General features: G+C 36.9%; 1 protein-coding gene and 1 long non-coding RNA gene across 2 annotated transcripts; both read left to right on the top strand.

The window, feature by feature from the left end:
* The first annotated feature begins 420 nt into the window (after window positions 1-420).
* Window positions 421-6,538, top strand: LOC115719888 (factor of DNA methylation 4-like). The gene is made up of 5 exons (XM_061107458.1): window positions 421-508; window positions 818-897; window positions 1,141-1,245; window positions 1,351-1,551; window positions 6,386-6,538. Exons 1-5 carry the CDS (start codon window positions 421-423, stop codon window positions 6,536-6,538), a joined length of 627 nt encoding a protein of 208 aa, XP_060963441.1.
* Window positions 6,539-15,554: 9,016 nt separating this feature from the next.
* On the top strand, window positions 15,555-17,333 carry LOC133032959 (uncharacterized). Its single transcript, XR_009685485.1, has 3 exons — window positions 15,555-15,802; window positions 16,691-16,753; window positions 17,230-17,333. It is a non-coding gene; the product is annotated as an uncharacterized LOC133032959 (long non-coding RNA).
* The last annotated feature ends 1,637 nt before the right edge of the window (window positions 17,334-18,970 follow it).

The following is an 18,970-nucleotide window of genomic DNA, read 5'->3' as shown; positions in this document are numbered from 1 at the left end:
TCTTAAGAGAATAAGCATAACAATATTATTTCTTTTAAATAAATAAATAACTTCATGAGTACTTAATTTGTATGTCTTATCTCTATATTTGTATACGTATAATAATATATATATGGAAGAACACACAATAAATTGGGAAATTATCACATATATTATTTTCTTAATTTTTTTTTAAATTTACGGTTTGTGTTTCTACGTAGTTTCTCCGTTAATTAATTTCTATGTGAGTTGTTATACGACTTTTGGTTGTGATTTAAGTTGCTTCCTTAATTGCAATAAAAATTTTTATGTAAAATTCCGTACAAATGCAAAAAAAATTATTTTAAAATGTAAAAATGAAAAAACTCATAATAAATAAAATCATATGCCTATGCTGTAAAATATAAAATATATTTTGATGCTTAAGGTCACTATTAATTTATGGCGAACGATGACAATCTAGATGAGCTTCGAAGAGGATGCCATCTTTCCAAAGAAATGTCCCGTCTTTATGAATCATATTATGAAGGTTAGTAATTAGTTTTTTCTTATCATTTTTTATTAAATAATTTATAATTTGTTTGAAATTATAATTAATTTGTCTATCTAAATATACATTAAATGTTGGATTGTTGGACACCACTTTATTGTTCACAATCTATGTGCTGTTTGGTTGCACACCCAACATACATTGTATACATATAATGTGTTTATATTCAATATATTATTTTGTTTGGATGTACTATATATGTATAGCTATTGTACTACTACATTATTGGAGACAATATTCTTGTGTTTGCGTTTGACTTATATACATTGTGTTTTAATAATTAATCAGAAAGAAAGAAGGGACAAGAAATTGCGAAAGAAAATGCAAAGTTGAAACAACGTCTTGATGATTTCGAAAATGAACATAAGGTGAGCTTAGAGTAATGAACAAGCTCTCTCATGCATCATTCTCATAAATATATATATATATATACCTAATATCATTAATGAATTGTGCCAATTAACTGTTCAGATATCATCCTTCATAAAAAAAAATTGTTCAGATTTTAGATAAAATTATTAATTGTTCATTTATATTAATTATTTGTATTACTGGTAATTAATGAACAGAAAAAGAAGAAGACAGATATTGAATTAATGAGTGACACATAGGAAGAAGAAAATCCTGAAGCTGATGCAAACATTATGGGAGCTCTTATTGCTAATGAGCGAAAGAGCAATAATGAGCTGATGGAACTTCGTAAGCTTTTAATAAATGTAAGACTACTTATTTATTTTTATTTTTTATAGATTTAATTATTACACTACCAAAGAAAGCATTAAGCATTTAGTAGTAAACTATTAATTGTTATTAATTTGTAGCATTTGGAAAAAGCAACAACTCCTAGATCTTTTGGTGTTAAGAAAATGGGCGAACTGGAACCTCAAACATTCATTGATGCAACAAAATCATGGAAGGACAATATATATGTTGGTATGCAGAAATGCTCATATTGGAACGACCATATAAGAGATCCACACTGGCATCCTTTCAAACTTATCAACATCTATGGGGTGCTTACGGTATGTATATATATCTAGGCATGGTTTGTTAGATACATCCTTAATGTGTGGAAAGATAATAGAATATATAAAAGGAATGAGGTACTCCTCCCATATATAGCTAATTGGTTTTGAGATAGAACCTCATTCATCTTATTCTCAAATTCTAATATGGTTTTCATATAAATAGTACTATATATTATTGGCTGATTTGTTTTTTTTACTAAAAATTTGAAATAAAATTAGTTAAGTTTGTTTTACACTTGGTTGGAATGTTAGATAAATTAATAATATACCCAAGATCTATTTGTATATAACATAGAACACAATAATAAGATATAATAATTAGGTATGTGTACCTGATTGATCCATAGCAATTATCTCTGTTTGATCCACAGCAGTTACTCAAATTTGATAGTGCAATACTATCAACTAAGTCTTCCTCCCTAGATCTCTAAATCAGAAGCAGTTTATTTTATCTGATTATCAAAAGGTATACAATTGTGATGAGACAATATGTATTTATAGAGTTAGGGAGGGGACTTAGCTACAAAACCCTAGTTGGGCTCGGCCTGCTCATCAAAGGCTTCAGTCAACTAGAAAAGCCCACACTTCTGCTTCACCTAGACTTTACACACAGATGCTAAGCCCATTAACAATTGATCACCAACAACATGGGCTAACACAGCAAAGAACTATCCAATCAACCCAAGTTTTAATAAAACCAATAAAATTTAATGTAAGCCCAAATAAAAGTATAACATTCTCCCACTTGGGCTACATTGATTTTAATACATATATATTATATATCAAAATAATTTTGTTTGAAAACGACTCATGGGTTGAACAACAAGAAAACATTTGTGGCCACTTTAAAAAATGATAGTTCTCTGATAGCATCTCAACATACCGGTCCAATTTAACCTTTGATAATGAACTATGACAATCATATTGTTTTTAACTCAACAAAAGACATTCATAATCACAAATACCAAAGTATTAAATCGACATGGTCAATAAGTCTAGTAGTGTGGTAAGGAATTATGTTCAAAATGTGATCAATTTAAAATAACATAATATCCTTATCAGTCCTCAATTTCACTAATACCGTGATGCTTAATAAATAAGCCAGTGAAATTAAACATACACTACTTAATAAATAAGTAAGTGTCACTAAATATGCTTAAAGAATTAAGCCAACAACATATCATTGTCAATAAGCAAATAAATTTAAAAGACAATGATCACAACAATATGAACCACATGCTTTCAATTCAATCATTCTCGAGAATATAACAAAACATAATTGAAAACATATCCATTCAATAATAAAAAATATTGAAACATAAAATGTAGTTCATAACTTTATTCAGAAAATTATAAATAATAATTTCTAAAAACAAATAGAAAACAAAACTCCCACTAACCCAAAAGATCAAAAGATTCTAAAATGCCTATATTAATAACATGTTTATTAAACAACACGGCACTTAACCCTTTGGTCAGAGGATCTGCTAACATCGACTCGGTCTTGCAATTTTCAATAACAATGTCTCCTTTCTTGACCAAGTCTCTAATAGTGAGATACTTTATTTCCATATTTTTAGAAGCACTACTAATTTTTAATAATAGCAGCATTATTATCACAATAGATTAGCATAGGTGTGGAAATAGAATCAACCACTCGTATCTCCGAAATAAAATTCTTCAGCCACAAAGCTGGCAAAGATGCCCCATAACATGCAACAAACTCAGCATACATAGTAGATGATGTGATCAAAGTCTGTTTGACACTCTTCCAAGAAATAGCAGCACCTGCCAAGGTGAAAATATAGCCAGAAGTTGACTTTAAATCATCTACACAACCACCAAAATGCGAATGCGAATAACCAACAACTCGAAGATTGTCAACATGCTTATACACAAGCATAAAACTCTTCGTTCTTTGCAAATATCTCAAAACTTTCTTGGCTGCAATCCAATGATCATGGCCAGGATCAGATAAATATCTCCCAAGAACATTGACTACGAAAGCTATGTCAGGTCGATTGCAAACCTGAGCATACATCAAACTCCCTACTACACTTGCATAAGGGATGTTCTTCATTGCTCCTCTTTCCAAGTCGTTCTTAGGACATTGCTGCTTAGTGAACTTGTCCCCTTTCAGAATAGGAACAGAACCGGCTTTACATAAATCTATGTTGAACCTTTTGAGCACACGATTAATGTAAGCTTCTTGAGATAAGTCAAGAACTTTTCGATTCCTGTCACGATGGATCTCAATCCCCAAAACATAGGATGCCTCTCCAAGATCTTTCATATCAAAATTGGAAGACACAAAATTTTTGGTCTCATTTAGTAGTGACAAATCACTGCTGGCAAGTAAAATGTCATCTACATAAAGAACAAGAAAAATATAACGACTCCCACTGATCTTCATATAAATACACTGATCAAACTTGTTCTCTACAAAACCAAACGATGTCACAACCTTGTCAAACTTCAAGTACCACTGGCGAGATGCCTGTTTGAGACCATAAATGGATCGTTTCAACTTGCAAACCAAGTGTTCTTTTCCTTTCTCCTTGTAGCCTTCAGGTTGAGACATATAGACTTCCTCATTCAATTCTCCATTCAGAAAAGCAGTTTTAACATCCATTTGATGCAACTCTAAATCAAAATGCGCAACTAAGGCCATAATAATTCTGAATGAATCTTTAGTGGAAACAGGTGAGAAAGTTTCAGTGTAATCAATACCTTCTCTTTGAGTAAAGCCTTTAGCCACTAAACGCGCTTTAAACCTTTCAATCTGTCCCTTTTTATCCCTTTTAGCCTTTAAAATCCACTTACAACCTATTGGTTTAAAACCATCAGGTAATAAAACTAGCTCCCATACACCATTTTTCTTCATGGAGTCGATCTCATCATCCGTAGCTGCTAACCATTTTGAAGATTGTGGACTATTAAGTGCTTCACTAAAAGTGACAGAATCCACAAAATGATCAATATCATATTTTCCTTCTCCAAGATAAACAAAGTTCCAGCTTACTCAAAAGATGACTTCCTCAGTATGGTTAGCTCTATTCCAGCAAGGGGCCTGACAAGAAACTGAAACAAAAACTACTCAACTCTGTACATTAATACTTTAATTTATCATGATCACATATATGCAAGTAACTTGAATCTTTTAACCCAATCTCAAAAGTATGAAGAGAACAAGACACTAATCTAATTATTATCCAAAAGTATAAGCATATTTTGTCTACCAATGATGAAAGAAAAATAAAAGCAAGATAAGAACTACTCAAAATTTTTTGTACAAAATAGAGAACATAATGAAAAGAATTAGACAATGTAAACCCCCAAAGATTTTCCGTGGGAGTCAAACCGACTTGAGTTTAGGGCCTTAGTGAAAATATCAGCCAATCGCTTTTCAGTATTAACATATTCAAACTGCAATGTTCGGTTGTCAACAAGTTTCCTAATAAAATGATGCCTCATATCAATGTATTTTGTATGAGAATGTTGAATAAGATTTTTGGAAATATTTATAGCACTGGTATTATCACATGCAGAATGACAAGTACGAATAGAAGTAAGAGTATAACAATTATCAACAGATTTAAAACCTTGTGAAATGCATTGTTTATCAGTGTTAAGAACAAAACAATGATCATTGTCAAAATTGACAGTATACCCTTGATCAAAAATTTGACTAATATTAAGTAAATTAGCCCTTAGTCCCTCAAAAAGCATCACATGTTTAACCTTGGTAACCCTTCAAAATTTAGAGTTCTCATACCAATGATATTTCCTGTTAAACCACTACCAAATGTCGCCTCACCACATAGCATTGGTCTGATATTTACCAAAAAAATCCTTGTTATCTATCATATGTCTAAAAAAACTACTGTCAAAATATCACATTTCAGAAGCATCACTTTTATTAGAAAAAACAGCTAGACATTTTTCTTTATCAATCCATTTTTATTTTAAAGCACTATATTTCTTTTGAAAAAATTTCAAATTACCAAAAAAAATTTTTTGTACATATTTTGCATGGTGAAATATATAGGCTTGATATGCCCCTTTATACCACAAAAATGACAGATTGGAACAAACTTTCTACGTGAGATCTTACCCTTTTTGAACTTATTGGAGACTTTGCTTGAGTCTCTACGTGAGTCTCTACGTGAGATCTTACATTTTTGCAGCAGCAAATCTTGAATCTGCAGCAGCAGGTAAATTTGCCAGAACACTATATTTTATAAATTTTGTTTTTTTAAAACTTTCAATACCATTTGATCCAAGATCATCAAAGCCACTTTGACCTGCATTCTTAACTTCCTCAAAAATAAAAGATTCAGGGTTAAGTATTTGAACATTTTTCTTGAAGTTTTAATTTCCTTCTTTAATAGAATCATTTCTTCATCTTTTAAACAAAAATCAGTCACATATTCTTTAATTTTCAATTCAAGAGATTCAGTTTGATGAGACAATTGTTTCTTTATTTTTGACAATGATCTATTTTCAAAAGTAAGTTGTATCCACTTTTCATACACAACCTTGTAAGACTCACCCAGAGACTCCTCACAGATTTCAAATTTATCAAAATTAGAATCTTCTTTTTCAATGGTATTATTCATACATATCAATCTTTCTTTCACATTATAGGCAAAATTATGTTTTTCTCCGCTAATACCCCCTTATAAGCATGGGATTTTGCCCGCCGCTAATACTTTTGCGGCTATTAATTTTTTGTAGTGAGTAAAGTCTAGCGGATTAGGGGTGTTTAACGCCAAATTCAGAAAGGATGTTGAGTAACTAAAGGATTTCACAAGTGGTATTTGTTAAGGATTGGTACTCAGCTTCAGCAAAGAACTTTGAGACAGTTGTTTGTTTCTTTGATTTCCATAATATGAGGGATTTGCCAATGAATATGCAAAAATTAGTAATCGATCTTCTTATGTCTGGACAAGTGCCTCAATCTACATCACAAAAAGCTTGAAGATGGAAGATGTGATCTGCGGGATGCTAAGTAGAGTTGAGGGTCACTAAGGTGTTGGCTAAGTCAATTGACTACATAAGAGATGTCAAGAGTGATGGTCAAAAAAAGAAGCTTGCCAATAATCTTATGTAGGAAGTTGGATCTGAAAAAGGTGGTTCAACATCTTTACTGAGGGATAAATTTGCTTCCATTGGTGTGTAAACAACCTTAGAGCCAATAAGGCAAGTTTCAGTGAGCACTTGTATAGTGAATGGTCGTTGAGAGACTAATATACCTGCCTTAGATCGACTAATCTTTAATCCAAGAAAAAGTTGTAGAGGACCAAGGTCCTTTAGTTGAAATTTTGAATTGAGAAAGGTTTTAAAAGCAGCAAGATCAAAGTCATTTGTGCTTGCAATGATTATGTCATCGACATAGACCAAAAGTACAAGGAAACTACTAGGAGATGATCTTATGAATAAAGAGTGATCACAAGAAGATTGGAAAAAGTCACGCTCTAGTAAGGTGTTGCTCAATTTTGCAAACCATTTTCAAGATACCTGTTTTAGGCCATAGAGATTTTTGTGTAGTTTGCAAACAGGATTAGGAGGAAGCTCCCCTTCATGTATATACCCTTTTGGAAAAAAAAATGTAAATGTGTTCATCAAGTTCATCGTGCAAGAAGGTATTATCAATGTTCATTTGATGAAGTGGCCAATTGTTAATAGCAGCTAGAGCTAGGAATAGTTTTAGGATATTAAATTTTGCAACAGGTACAAAAGTCTCAACATAGTCAATACCATGTTGTTATGTGTACCATTTAGCTACTAAGTGTGTCTTATATCTGTCAACTTCTCCTTTGGAATTGTATGTTATTTTATACACCCATTTTGTTGCCAATCGGATGGAAACCAAGTTGTAAGGACACAACAGTCTAAGTTTTGTTCTTTTTAAGAGCAAAGAACTCATTATTCATGGCATTCAGCTATTGAGTAAATTTAGAAGCTTGTTCAAAAGAGGTAGGCTCAAGTTCAGTATATGCATTGAGAATAGAATTTCAAAAAGATGTATTAAACCTGGCATAACTTAGATATTGTGTAAGAGGATGAGCAGTAGAAGTGTGACAAACATAGTCTTTCAAGTGAGTAAGTTTGGCAATTTGTCTACCTGCTTTAGTTGTTAGAGGAGGAACTATTGGTGATGTTGTAGCAGGTGTTATGTAATACCCGGAATTAAGAAATGGATTAGCAAAACCCTAACTAGATAATTATGTATAATGGAGGAATTATATTATTATATAATTCAATATATGTGATTTATATGAATTTTAATATATTAAAGACCCCGTTGGTGAGCCAGGGGCATTTTGGTAATTATGACCCGAGAAGGGTAAAATGATGAAATTAATTTAATTACGTGCTTAATATAACTATATTATTATATAGTATGCCTGTGTTGTCTTTTCAGGTGTGTTCTGACAGGTTAGCGCGGTATAGTCACAACCGGGAATTTCGGGCCGAACCGGGTTCGGGCCCGAAATGTAAATTGGATTGATTATTTGGCATTTTATTTGATGAATGATAATCTGAAATTTATTTGAAATTAATTGAGTATTGAATGACTATTTTACCCTTGTGAGGGTGATCTTGTGTGTTTTGGCCTTAAGGGCACTTTGGTCATTTGACCTTTATTTTCTATGATCGATAAAGATGAATTTCTTTAAAAAAAATGGATTAATTTCTGGTGTTATTCCTCTCTCTTACCCGACCCTCTCTCCCTCTCTTGCTCTCTTGATTTTCAATTTTAAGGATTGAAGAAAAGTGCTTGATGTTTGGTGGTTTTGGAGCTTGATAATTGTAGAACTTTGAGCTTACTCTTGGTTTGAGTTTGAGGTAGTTTCCTATGACTTTAATCTTGATTTTTACTTCTGAATTTGAGTGTTGTAAAAGCATAAGTTTGTGCTAATGTTCTTGAGATTGCATGTGTAAAGGAATTGAAGTTAGTTTTGTTGAATTTGAGTATGTGATGCTTGAATCCTTGCTTGGGTGTTTGATTGAGCTCTACATAAATTTTAGGGTTATTTTCATGTCTTGAATTCAGATTTTTGAAAGTGTTTGCAGCTGGAAAATTGATTGAGTTGGTTGAGTTGAAGCTCAAGTTTAGAGCTTGAAGTTTTGGAGTTTGAACATAATTTTAAGTTGATTTTTACAATCTGAAATTATGGGGTTTATTGTTGGATTTTGATGCATAAATATGTGTTTTAGACCCTATAATATTTCCTAGCTGCTCTAAGTGGATTAATTGTGATTTTGGTTGTGAAAAGCAAGCTTGAGTTCATGGAACTCAAGCTTGGTGCTTTAATGGCACTTTTTAATTTTTAGTGCAATTGTTGGGTTTAAGTTGTGGAATATGTTTATTATGACATATATTGATGCTCTGGAAAGTTTGGGAATGTTTAGGGATGATTTGAGTGAGTTTTGGGGGTTTAAAGATTGAGAAATTTCGTGTTCTCTGCCCAGACAACCGGAATTCCGGTTGGTTCATCCGGAATTCCGGTTGGAGTTCATTCGGAATTCCGGTTGGAGTTCATCGGGAAATGCTGAAATTTGTTTTGGCCATAACTTTTGACTCGGGACTCCGTTTGGGACGTTCTTTATACCGTTGGAAAGCTCTTTTCGAGCTCTATGTGATTATCTGTATTTGAAATGCCATGAATTTATTTTATGAATGTGAAATCAGGGGTTAACCCTATTTGTGAAAATCCGGATTGTGTGTGACTAGGATTACGGCACACAGTCGGGAGCACCGGGGATTTGGAATCTCTACTATTGCGGGACAACAGGTAAGACAGTGATTAGCACGTAGAGTATGCGCAGTGGCGCTTATGTTGAGAATGATATGCATGAATGTTAAGTAACCGGGATTAGGGTTATTACCCTAATATGAACGGTTTAATAGCCTAGGGTTATTACCCTAGTGATATATGTGTATAAATGCCATGCCATGTTAATTGAAATGTGATTTAAGGATTATGTGCTCAAGGCATAATCAGGTTGGACTCGGTACTCATAACCGAGATGAACCACTTCTAAGGCCTTAATGTATTTAGACGTGTGAGAGTAACACGTGGGTCTACGTCATGTAGATTTAATTAGATGTGTGAGAGCGACACATAGTTCTACGCCACGTAGACACAAATGGGCATGATGAAATAATGATCAGGTCTGTGCTATACAGACATATGTGAATGAGCATAATATATTTGTTATGATTTATCTTGTCTTCTTGGGCTTGGCTCACGGGTGCTCTCTTGTGCGGGAAAGGGTAAGGCATTGGGCGATCGGCCATGAGTTTCGGGAGCGGGGCGAAGAATGTACATGTTCATGCCACTTCGGACCAAGCGGGTTATGGGTCTAACGGTGTTGACTTTTGTATTCGTTTTGCGCTTAGGTCGGCTAGTAAGAAAGAACTTGTAATAAGTTTGTAAATATTTTTGGGATCCCAACTATTTTGAAAAGTTTAAATATATTACAAGTTTATTTTCGATACGTTTAATTTAAAAGTTTAAATTAAATTGCTATTTTAATTAGTAATCCCGGTTAGGGGATTAGGGCTTCATAAGTATTTTGAGTAGCGTGCCTAATTATTTAGGGCGTTACAATTTGGTATCAGAGCGCCAAGGTTTTTAAACTTCCCGTAGGCCGTAGGAACATGTACATTCGTCGTCGGAGAGATAGGCTCGACTCATGGTGCGGTAAGTATTGAGAGTAAATACTTATTTGTATGTGTGATCATCTGTTTCTTGCTTTCCATTTTAGGCGGTATGCAAGCATACAGAGTATGTATGTGTTATGTGATGCCATGCTATAAATGCTTTATTTGTTTATGTAAATATGTATGAGGTAAATAGATGAGTTAGGGTTTAAGGCGATAAGTGCGTAAGTGTGGTATTGGTGCTTAACTCACCGGGGTTGTTGATTACGGGGGTACTAGTAATGGACCCTCGCAATCATCTAGACCACGGGGCGAGCAAGTAGAGCCGGGGTTACCCAAACCGATCCACAAGACCTTGCCTCCACCTCCGCAAAATCCGGGGGATAATGCGGGGGCCGTTAATGCTAATCCTCGCCGACCGGCGACGGATGTTTCATGAAATGCGAAGTGTCATACTTCGTCGAAGAGGAAGAGTTGCGACGTTTAAGGCAACAAGCGCCCCGATGAATCAAGGGTTACCACCGGCTCTGTGCCGGTGGTGGGTAACCAAGGGTATATTATGCGGCACGGGACTGCTGTGTTCGAGCGGTTTGTGAAGCCGCAACCTCCGGCTTTTACGGGAGGCATTGATATTATTAAGGCCGATCAATGGATGAGCACCTGTTACCCGTATCCTCGATAATATGGGGGTGACGGGAACTGAGAGGGTGAATTGTGCGGCCTTTATGTTTCAAGTTCATGCCCGCGTATGGTGGGATATAGTGAATCAGACTCGAGATGTCAGTGTCATGACATGGGAAGAGTTCGAAACTTTTTGAAGAAAAGTTTTATAACGTTGCGGTGAGGACTTCACACCAAGAAGATTTTGTGAAGTTGACTCGGGGGAAAATGTACGTGGCTGAATATACTACGGAATTCGATCGGTTATCTAAATTTGCCGGTGATGCGGAGTGCCTACTGATTTTACCGAAGCGAAATATGTTTGAGGACTAAATGCTACAATTAGTCGGGACTTGAAGATTACCACATCACATGACACTCTGTATAAGAGAGTGGTAGACTTAGCCTTAATTGCGAGGAGGCCGAGCGGCAAGTAATGAAGGAGCGAGGCTGCAAAGGATGCGCCATGGCATCAAACCCTCTGCTGGTGGTAATGTCAGTAAGGGGACCGACAGTGGCAACCCTGAGCACAAACGGAAGGCTGAGGCTTCGGAGCTTCGAGGGGAAATAGAAAGTTTCGGGGAAACGAGAGGTGGCCGGATCGGGGTCGCGGGTCCTCATTCCGATCATATCCGGAATGTTCTAAATGCAAGAAGCATCATCTGGTGAGTGCCGAGCCAAGGCATGTTTCCGGTGTGGCATGGTGGGCCACTTTATCGAGAGAGCTGTCCCCAAGCCAAGAGAGAAGAGCCTAAGAAGAATGTTGCTCGGAGCCGGGCGACTTTTCACTATAACTCGGGCGGATGCGATGCTAGTCCGTCGGTTGTGACGGGTCGGTTATCTATTAATGGTTGTGCTTATCTTGTGTTATTTGATTCGGGAGCTACTCATTCATATGTATCGAGTAGAGTGATAGAAAGTTTACATAAGCCATGTGATATTTATGTTTCGGGGTTTGGAACCACTGTTACCCTCGGGAGACACGATAATATCCACAAGGTGGATTCGGTCCTTGTCTTTTTGGATTGACGGTTGTGAGTTGACCGCCAATCTAATTGGTACAATTATACGATTTTGACATAATCACGGGAATGGATTTTACGTCTAAATATGGAGCGATGATTGACGCAAACGGAAGATGGTGGTGTTTGAGCCGACGGTGCTAACCCGCGGTGTTCGTGGGTAAAGTTCAAGGGGCACGCATACGAGAATATCAACGTTGAAAGCTAAAGACTGATGGGTAGAGGTTGTCTAGGGTTCATAGTTACTACGGTGGACACTAGCCAACTTTGTGACATCGGGGCACGAGAATACGAGATTGGTATGTGAGTTCCTTGATGTCTTTCCGGAAGATTTGCGGGATTGCCACTGTTCGGGAAATCGAATTTGTTATTGAATTGGCTCCGGGAGTGGATCCAAAGGTGTCAAGGCACCGTACCGAATGGCTCCGGAGTGAGTTGAAGGAATTGAAGATACAATTGCAAGAGTTACGAATGCGGGATTCATCGAGCCAGGAGCTACTCACCTTGGGGTGCTCGGTTTTGTTTGTGAAGAAGAAAGACGGAACCACTTCGATTGTGTATTGACTACGGGAGTTGAACAAGCTTACCATTAAGAACAAGTATCCTTTACCTCGAATTGATGATTTGTTTGATCAGGCGAAGGGGAAGACGGTCTTTTCCAAGATTGATCTTCGCTCGGGCTATCATCGGTGAGAATTCGAGAGGAAGATATCCCGAAAACTTGCGTTTCGTACTCGGTATGGACACTATGAATTTCTTGTGATGTCTTTTGGACTCACTAATGCCCGACGGCATTCATGGATTTGATGAATCGCGTGTTTAAGGATTACCTGGATAGGTTTGTGATTGTGTTTATCGATGACATTTTGGTGTACTCTGAGACAGAAGAAGAGCATGAGTTGCATCTCAGAGTGGTTTTGCAAAGATTACGGGATCACAAGCTTTATGCTAAGTTCAAAAAGTGTGAATTCTGGTTATCTCGTGTCTCATTTTTGGGGCACATAGTGGATAAAGATGGGATCATGGTGGATCCGGCTAAAATTGAAGGTTGTACGGGATTGGCCGATGCGAAGTCGGCTACGGAGGTCGAAGAAGTTTTTACGGGTTTGGTGGTTATTAGCGTCGGTTCGTTGAGGGTTTGTCAAAGATTGATGTACCCTTAACGGAGCTGACTCGAAAGAACCTGAAGTTTGTTTGGACTGATCGGTGTGAGAAAAATTTTCTGGAGTTAAAGCAGCGCTTGATTACCGCTCATGTACTAACTCTTCCTTCAGATAAGGAAAAATTTGTGGTTTATTGTGATGCCTCGAGACAGGGTCTCGGCTGTGTGCTTATGCGAGTGGGAGGGTAATAGCTTATGCTTCTCGGCAGTTAAAGGAGTACGAGCAGAGGTACCCTACTCACGATTTAGAACTCGCAGCAGTGGTATTTGCGCTAAAGATTTGGCGGCATTACCTTTATGGCGAGAAATGTGAGATATACACTGATCATAAAAGTCTAAAATACTTCTTCACCCAGAAGGACTTGAATATGAGACAAAGACGTTGGCTAGAATTGGTGAAGGATTATGATTGTGAGATCCTTTATCATCCTGGTAAAGCCAATGTGGTTCTTGACGCTTTGAGTAGAAAAGGTCAGAGTCAGTTGAGTACTATGAAGCAAATCTCCCGACAGTTAGCAAATGAAATGACTCGAGCTCAGATTGAGTTGGTTGTGGGGCAATTGGGTAATATTACCCTACAATCCACTCTTTTAGAGAGAATTAAAGAAGCACAAAAGCAAGATTCAGAGTTGATAAAAACCCGAGCTAGGGTTTTGGCTGGGAAGGCTAGTGATTTCTCAGTAGATGAAACGGGAATGTTGAAATTTGGAAGTCGTGTTTGTGTGCCTATGAATGAAAACATCAAGAAAGAGATCATGGATGAGTCTCACACGACTCCTTATTCAGTTCATCCAGGGTCGACAAAGATGTACCAAGACACGAAAGCCATGTTTTGGTGGCCGGGCATGAAGAATGACATCGGCGAGTATGTTGCAAAGTGCCTTACATGTCGGCAAGTGAAAGCTGAACACCGGCGACTGCGGGGTTCTTTGCAACCATGAAAATACCGGAATGGAAATGGGAAGATATAGCTATGGACTTCGTGGTAGGTATGCCTAGAACCACGGGACAATTTGACTCTGTGTGGGTCATAGTGGACGGAGTTTACAAAGTCTGCTCACTTTTTACTGTTCGGACGAATTTCTCCATTGATCGGTATCTTGAATTATATGTTAGAGAAATTGTTCGTCTGCACGGTGTCCCAAAGTCCATTGTGTCGGATAGAGATCCGAAGTTTACATCGAGATGCAGGAGAGTACGCATCGAGCTATGGGAACTCAGTTAAAGTTCAGCACAGCTGTTCATCCTCAGACGGATGGGCAATCCGAGAGGACCATTCAGATTTTAGAGGACATGCTACGGGCATGTGTGCTTGACTTTGAGGGATCATGGGTAAAGTACCTTCCACGATCGAGTTTTCTTATAATAACGGCTATCGAGGCAACAATCGGGATGGCTCCCTATGAACTTTTATATGGAAGAAAATGTAGATCGCCCATTCACGGGATGAAGTGGGTGAAAGAAAGTTCTTGGGTCCGAAGGCATGTTCGAGAAAACAAGTGAGGCAGTTGATAAGATTAGAGCGCGAATGCTCGCGGCTCAGAGTAGGCAAAAGAGTTATGCCGATCCAAAGCGTCGAGATATTGATTTTCAAGTCGGGGACATGGTATTTCTCCGAATATCTCCGATGAAAGGCATAAAACGCTTTGGGAAGAAAGGAAAGCTTAGCCGAGGTTCATTGGACCTTTTGAAATCCTTGAGAGGATAGGGCAAGTAAGCGTACGAGTTGGCTATGCCCCCACATTACTGGCAACCGTACATAATGTGTTTCATGTTTCAATGCTTCGGAAATATGTCTCGGATTCGTCCCATGTTACGAGTTATGAAGCATTGGAACTTCGGCGGACTTGTCATACGAGGAACAACCAGTGCAGATACTTGATAGAAGAGAAAAAGTCTTGAGAAGCAAGACGGTGGCAGCCTTGGTGAAAATGCTTGTGGATGAACGGTAAAGTAGAAGAGGCAACACGGGAACTCGAGACGGATATGCGGCGAAATATCCGGAGTTGTTCGAGTAAATTTCGGGACGAAATTTCTATAAGGAGGGTAATTGTAATACCCGGAATTAAGAAATGGATTAGCAAAACCCTAACTAGATAATTATGTATAATGGAGGAATTATATTATTATATAATTCAATATATGTGATTTATATGAATTTTAATATATTAAAGACCCCGTTGGTGAGCCAGGGGCATTTTGGTAATTATGACCCGAGAAGGGTAAAATGATGAAATTAATTTAATTACGTGCTTAATATAACTATATTATTATATAGTATGCCTGTGTTGTCTTTTCAGGTGTGTTCTGACAGGTTAGCGCGGTATAGTCACAACCGGGAATTTCGGGCCGAACCGGGTTCGGGCCCGAAATGTAAATTGGATTGATTATTTGGCATTTTATTTGATGAATGATAATCTGAAATTTATTTGAAATTAATTGAGTATTGAATGACTATTTTACCCTTGTGAGGGTGATCTTGTGTGTTTTGGCCTTAAGGGCACTTTGGTCATTTGACCTTTATTTTCTATGATGGATAAAGATGAATTTCTTTAAAAAAAAAATGGATTAATTTCTGGTGTTATTCCTCTCTCTTACCCGACCCTCTCTCCCTCTCTTGCTCTCTTGATTTTCAATTTTAAGGATTGAAGAAAAGTGCTTGATGTTTGGTGGTTTTGGAGCTTGATAATTGTAGAACTTTGAGCTTACTCTTGGTTTGAGTTTGAGGTAGTTTCCTATGACTTTAATCTTGATTTTTACTTCGAATTTGAGTGTTGTAAAAGCATAAGTTTGTGCTAATGTTCTTGAGATTGCATGTGTAAAGGAATTGAAGTTAGTTTTGTTGAATTTGAGTATGTGATGCTTGAATCCTTGCTTGGGTGTTTGATTGAGCTCTAGATAAATTTTAGGGTTATTTTCATGTCTTGAATTCAGATTTTTGAAAGTGTTTGCAGCTGGAAAATTGATTGAGTTGGTTGAGTTGAAGCTCAAGTTTAGAGCTTGAAGTTTTGGAGTTTGAACATAATTTTAAGTTGATTTTTACAATCTGAAATTATGGGGTTTATTGTTGGATTTTGATGCATAAATATGTGTTTTAGACCCTATAATATTTCCTAGCTGCTCTAAGTGGATTAATTGTGATTTTGGTTGTGAAAAGCAAGCTTGAGTTCATGGAACTCAAGCTTGGTGCTTTAATGGCACTTTTTAATTTTTAGTGCAATTGTTGGGTTTAAGTTGTGGAATATGTTTATTATGACATATATTGATGCTCTGGAAAGTTTGGGAATGTTTAGGGATGATTTGAGTGAGTTTTGGGGGTTTAAAGATTGAGAAATTTCGTGTTCTCTGCCCAGACAACCGGAATTCCGGTTGGTTCATCCGGAATTCCGGTTGGTTCATCCGGAATTCCGGTTGGAGTTCATCGGGAAATGCTGAAATTTGTTTTGGCCATAACTTTTGACTCGGGACTCCGTTTGGGACGTTCTTTATACCGTTGGAAAGCTCTTTTTCGAGCTCTATGTGATTATCTGTATTTGAAATGCCATGAATTTATTTTATGAATGTGAAATCAGGGGTTAACCCTATTTGTGAAAATCCCGGATTGTGTGTGACTAGGATTACCGGCACCTGGTCAGGAGCACCCGGGGATTTGGAATCTCTACTATTGCGGGACAACAGGTAAGACAGTGATTAGCACGTAGAGTATGCGCAGTGGCGCTTATGTTGAGAATGATATGCATGAATGTTAAGTAACCGGGATTAGGGTTATTACCCTAATATGAACGGTTTAATAGCCTAGGGTTATTACCCTAGTGATATATGTGTATAAATGCCATGCCATGTTAATTGAAATGTGATTTAAGGATTATGTGCTCAAGGCATAATCAGGTTGGACTCGGTACTCATAACCGAGATGAACCGCTTCTAAGGCCTTAATGTATTTAGACGTGTGAGAGTAACACGTGGGTCTACGTCACGTAGATTTAATTAGATGTGTGAGCGCAACACATAGGTCTACGCCACGTAGACATAAATGGGCATGATGAAATAATGATCAGGTCTGTGCTATACAGACATATGTGAATGAGCATAATATATTTGTTATGATTTATACTGTCTTGCTGGGCTTGGCTCACGGGTGCTCTACTGTGCAGGAAAGGGTAAGGCATTAGCTGATCAGCCATGAGTTTCAGGAGCAGGGCGAAGAATGTACATGTTCATGCCACTTCAGACCAAGCGGGTTATGGGTCTAACAGTGTTGACTTTTGTATTGTTTTGCGCTTAGGTCGGCTAGTAAGAAAGAACTTGTAATAAGTTTGTAAATATTTTTGGGATCCCAACTATTTTGAAAAGTTTAAATATATTACAAGTTTATTTTCAGTCTGTTTAATTTAAAAGTTTAAATTCTGTGCTATTTTAATTAGTAATCCCGGTTAGGGGATTAGGGCTTCATAAGTATTTTGAGTAGCGTGCCTAATTATTTAGGGCGTTACATGTTAAATCCATTTTATTAGAGTCAGTTGTTGGAGGAGAACTTGTTCTCAAATCCTGCAAACAGTCTCATCTACAATGTTTTTCTGAGGAAACAGATGATGGAACAGGGAAAAAAAGTTATCCAGCTGCTCTGTTTGTAAAGAATATTTGAAAGGAAAAATATTTTCGTAAAATATGATATCCCTAGAGTGAAGTATAGTGTTGCTAGCAATATCTAGAAGAGTATATGCTTTTATGCCATTGGCATAGCCAATGAAAATGCAAGCATGGACTCTTAGGTGAAAATTTGTGTCTTTTTCTTACTAAAGAAGATGCATAAACAAGACAACTAAAGTTCCTTAAATGGTCATATGCAGAGGGTTTGTTGTTCAACAGTTCAAAAAGAGTTTTGTGTTGCAACAAGGATGTGGGGGTTCTATTTATCAAGTATAATGCAGTGTTGATTAAATAAGGCCAGTATACCACGGCTAGAGAAGATTGAAAAACCAAGGCTCGAGCCACGTTCAAAATATGTTGATGTAAGCACGAAATCCTTTAGTTCATGGACTGACGCTTAAGAGGAGAAAAGGGTCTGGCAAGAGTTTCAAAAGAAAGTACCTCATCAGAAAATAACTCTCAACTACTGAGTTTTGTTGAGATCTTTCAACACATGAATTGCATATTTGGATACTGTTTTGAGCATAAAAGGAAGCTATGTTAAGTTCATTTGTATTGTCACACCTAATTGTCTTTATATTTACAGAAAATTGAGTATGCACAAGGCTATAAAATTGTGGAATGAGGTGTTGCACATTAGATTTAGATTTTAACATGTAAACCCAAGTAAACTTACTGTGATCATCAACAATGGTAAGAAAATATTTAAATCCTTCAATGCCACTAATGTGAAAGGGTCTCCATATGTCAAGATGAATTAAATCAAAATAAGATGCAACAATGTTATGTTGAGAATTAAAGGGTAATCTTTTTTGTTTAGCCAAATGACATATAGTTCAAGGAGAGTCATTAGTAGGAGCATTGGAATGTAATTGTTTATTGATGAATTTTATTGTGGACAGAGAAGGATGTCCAAGTCTTGATTGCAAAGAATGGACACTATTACATGTTTTATTACAATTCAAATTGGTATCATAAAAACTAAAAGAATTGGTTGCAGGCAGCAAGAAATAGAGATGACCAACCCTCTTAGCTATTCCAATCTTCTTGTTTTGTGAACCCTAAAAAATGCAGCAATTTTGAGTAAAGAAAATGTTGTTTGTTAGAGTGTATATTAAGAAAACTGGGAACACTGAATAGGTTAAGGTGAAAGTTGGGAACATATAACACATTGTGTAAGAAAAGATCATGTGAAGGTTTGATATCACCTAACTTTTGGTCCTTGATTTTGGTACCATTGGGGAG

The sequence above is a fragment of the Cannabis sativa genome, unplaced genomic scaffold (assembly GCF_029168945.1).
Source record: "Cannabis sativa cultivar Pink pepper isolate KNU-18-1 unplaced genomic scaffold, ASM2916894v1 Contig1, whole genome shotgun sequence".
NCBI classification, from domain to species: Eukaryota; Viridiplantae; Streptophyta; class Magnoliopsida; order Rosales; family Cannabaceae; genus Cannabis; species Cannabis sativa.
Note: the sequence above shows the minus strand (reverse complement) of the source record. Positions and strands in the feature narration are given on the sequence as shown.